Raw genomic sequence first — 4,209 nt, forward strand, 5'->3', positions numbered from 1 at the left:
GTACACGACACGAAAACTATGTGATGTTTCCCAAACACGTACCTATTAATACTATGTATACATGATAAGAGCTGTTTAAAACACATATTTATGAACCTGTTTATTGAAACTATACTCGAATCAGGAGAGGGTTCGATTTGAATACCTTAAGAGACAATTGGTTATAGGCGACAATGTTTGATGGGGAGACTGACTGATGAGAAGGCGGTGGCGCCGCTGTAGAGTGTGCGAGGAGAGAGACCAGAGATGTGGTCTACAAGAAAGGAGACCAGAGATGTGGAAGTGGGTGCGCCACTATAGATATCGATGGAAGGACGATGATATGGTATGGGTGTAAAGAATAAGGTTTAAGTAGTTAGGGCACGCTATATATTATATTTTTATATTTTTAGTTATACAAAAATGTAATCGAGTACTTAACAAGTAAACGAACATTTTATCTGTTTAGACACGAAAATTAACAGGTCAATCTGTGTCTGCCAGTTTAATACACGAAACTTATTAAGTCCATACACAGTGTCCGTTTAAGTCGTGTAGGTTCGTTTAGTGTGTTTGTGTACGTGTCTAAGTTGACAACCCACAAACACTAAATGGACGGTACTTAGATGGGCATACATCTATTGCTACTACCATATTTTATGATTTTATTAAAGTTAAGAAAAAACAAAAAACAATAAAAAAACTACAATCAATTTAACGACTGTTTGAAAAGATATATATTTTTAAAAATGAAAATCTATAAATAAGAGCACCCACAAACCTCCATACAACCAACCATTTCTTACTCATGTCTCAAATATATATATCATACAATGCTCGTAAAAACGGTTTGTTTAAACAGACAAATCGATGATAACAACTCGTTTCAACATTTAAATGTTGCCACAACTTCAAACCCGGGCCAAACCCCTACTCCAAACCCGAGTCAATTTCAGAATACAAACATGGGTTTTGGTCAATTTCAACAACCCGATTTCCACCCTTCCGAAACCCCTAATACGAGTTCTATAGTTATCAACATTTTCAAAATCTTTAAAATGTAAATTTTCCATAATTTTTATCACCAATTTACTTTAAAGTTAAACACACTGTTTCTTATCTTTCCATCTACTCAATCGTCGAGATCATCGTCCACGTCCCATGTTGCTCCTTTAAGTACTATACATTTTCACAACTTACTAATAAACCACGTTAAATTTTCACAACCAACGATCAACACCTGACTATCCTGCTCTAGGTGTCCAACGATAATATGCCGGTATTATGTATTTCGCCAATAATAACCAAAGGTTTGATTTAAATTATCATAATAATTTTATTTTGTTTGTTTTGCGTGAATGTCATTATTATTCATCAGAACTCGATTTATAGTTACTAATGGTTGTGGTCCGTTAGTGGTTCCTTGTTTGGTGGTGAACACAATTAATTTGTTTGTTTTTCTTTTTAAAACAAATTCTTACTTCTCTTAGGATTTAAACTTAAGACTTTGGTGATGGGGGCTTTGCTTCTAGAACCAGACTCCAAAAACAGTTATTTGTTTCGTATCAAGCTAACTATTACAGTATTTGTTTGCTAAGAAGTACTGTTCCCAAAGGGTATATCAATAACTAACAAACACTTTCAATAATTTATTAATTATAAAAATATTACATGAAAGCGCAAATACTACAACTTTGAATCAAAGAAGAAAAATCAAAACAAGAACTTCAAATTACAAGAAACTAAATGTGAATATACAAAAGAATAAATTAAAAGAATTGATCATTTGCTTTCTCAAATAAAACAAATATAAAATAAAAGAATTGATTAATTAGCTTTAACTATTTTTGTTATATGCTAATTAAAATGAATGAATTAATTATGGTTTTAGTTATTTCCACCGTTGATTTTTCTCAATACTGGCTTTGGTATATTAATTTGGCTGATTTTGTTCCGCTCTTCCTCTTCAACCTCTATCATGTTCTAGACAATTGCTTCAGTTGCAGTCATCAAAAATTCCGGCCAGTCCCTGCATTACATTGCATGACAGAACTTCTGTTAGTAAACATGTTATAAACCCGCAAAGTTAAGAAATGAGTGATCAAACTGGTTGTCTTCTTCAAAACTTTGAGATGATATAAGCTTTGAAGAAGCTAGCTTTATTTATGTCATTGTCGACTGTAATATCAAATCTATACATGGTTAATTGCATCTTTTTAAATTGAGTTCATGGGTTCAAAATATAGATAAAACATTTTTTTCATATTTTATAAATATTACGTTTAAAACTTAGTGAAAACCCGACCAGCGCAATCCGAAAATTCTAGTATCTGGTAGTTAATAATTCAAACATAAGAAAAACAGCGTTCCCATACAATAATAATTCTGGATCCGTCACCGTTAAATTTTACTACATTTGAAGAACTGTCTCTCTATTAATTGCCCATTTACCCTAATGATTATATTGCAAGGATCGTGTCCTGCATTAATGTGACTTGTAAATGTACAAATCTTGATGCATCTCAACACTATTATGTGGGTACATACATCATTTCAGATGGAATGCCCTAACATATTAAGTGATGCATTTTGACTTGTAGTGTACAAGTCTTCACACACTTCAAGAACCATTTTTATGCATAGTATTGTATATATATATATACCTCATGCAATATGAAATGGGCACTAGTTGTGCACAACAAACGTTCTCATGATTGTAACATATATATTTCTATATATAATTGCTGAGAGTAATTGGTACTTACCCGTTTGACGGATTGAAAGTTAGGCCAACGGTGTACTTAGCCTCCTCGAGAGCTGACCGGAACCGATCTATCTCGTATTTAGGGGATTGCCAGATGTCCTTTACCGTAAGCTCAGAAGGTTTGACGTCACAAAATATCGGTATAACCTTCTTCTTAGCCTCCATGATACGAGCCAATTCATGCAAGCAAAAATATGACTGACAGTATCGTGGAGAAAAAACCGCGACGCCCACCTTACATCCGCTGATCGCATTGTCGATTTTATCAAACAGTTTATCGCCTGGTTTCATATTCTTGCTGTCCAAGAAAGGCCTTAACCCCAACCTCGTGAGATGGTCAAACAAAAGTCCAGCAACATTCTTCTTCGTGTCGATCCCTCGGTGGTTGATGAAAATATCACACGGTGTCTGCGATGGCAAGAGGACGGCACTAGGGATTTGCGGTGGACATGGTGGCTGCGATGGCGGTTTACAGTATTGGAGGAGGTTGCGGTGGACATATTTGGCTGAAGAAATTGATTTTTGCATGGGGATGGAAATTAAAGTGAGTTAATTAAAGAGTTTGTACTTAATTTTCAGGGTTGTAGCTAGCTTTGTGTGTGTTTTAATATATATCTTCGATGTTAATTTACGTGGGGATTACATGGGGTATTTATAGATTTAAAGTAATTTCCAACTTTTTTTCTTAGCAAGAACTAATCAAATCTTGAATCTTGAATTTTCGAAGAAAAATCATACATACGTACTTGGACGTTGAAAATATTATAGTAGGAGTAAATGGTTTTGAATGGTTTGACTCTTTTGGCATTACAAAAGTGTTAAGAACCTTCAAACACGGTGCATAAAATAATAATAATAATAATTCAGTTAATAATGTTATAGGTATCATGAGTCTTTTCATTTTCGAAAAAAACAAAAGAACCTACCTAGTGTTTTTCTTTTTAGTATTATCCAATTTAGTATTCCTTTTTTCCCATGCTCTTGTACGTACAACGTGAAACGTCTGATTATAATGTTTAAATTTAAAAGTTGGAAGAGTTATTTTAAATTAGTATTAGCGAAAAAACTATTTACCATTTTAGTATTCAGTAACAACTATTTACCAAATTAATTTTTTACATTTAATGCATTCACCTTCTATTTTTAAATCCAAATATTAAAATTTTTTAATATTTCTACTTAGTTTATATGTTATCTACATTTAAATTGTATTTGTTATAGATTTTTTAACGATCAACCTATACTTTTTATTGGTTGGCTAACTCGTCCTAAACCTTTCCTTCGTTTGATTTTTTAAATGCATTTTCTTTTGTTTTTTCAAATGTATTTATTTTAAGAATTTGTTTTTTTCCCGTTCCAGTACCATAGCAACCTAACTAATACCAATCAAATTCACATCTAATAATCGTCATAACGCTCTTCTTTCACCAACATCCAGGGTTTTACGTATTTTTGTTGTTAGTTTT

The 4,209-nt window shown here is 33.0% G+C and overlaps 1 protein-coding gene across 1 annotated transcript; it reads right to left on the minus strand.

Moving 5' to 3' along the window:
- Nucleotides 1-1,962: 1,962 nt before the first annotated feature.
- Nucleotides 1,963-3,273, minus strand: LOC143606582 (putative 2' cyclic ADP-D-ribose synthase BdTIR). The gene is made up of 2 exons (XM_077082306.1): nt 2,745-3,273; nt 1,963-2,008 (listed from the first exon to the last, which is right to left on the minus strand). Exons 1-2 carry the CDS (start codon nt 3,269-3,271, stop codon nt 1,963-1,965), a joined length of 573 nt encoding a protein of 190 aa, XP_076938421.1. The 5' UTR covers nt 3,272-3,273.
- Nucleotides 3,274-4,209: the final 936 nt, after the last annotated feature.

Source organism: Bidens hawaiensis, unplaced genomic scaffold, assembly GCF_021521415.1.
Source record: "Bidens hawaiensis isolate Kalapana, Puna unplaced genomic scaffold, B.hawaiensis_p1.1 tig00075644_1, whole genome shotgun sequence".
In the NCBI taxonomy this organism is placed as follows: Eukaryota; Viridiplantae; Streptophyta; class Magnoliopsida; order Asterales; family Asteraceae; genus Bidens; species Bidens hawaiensis.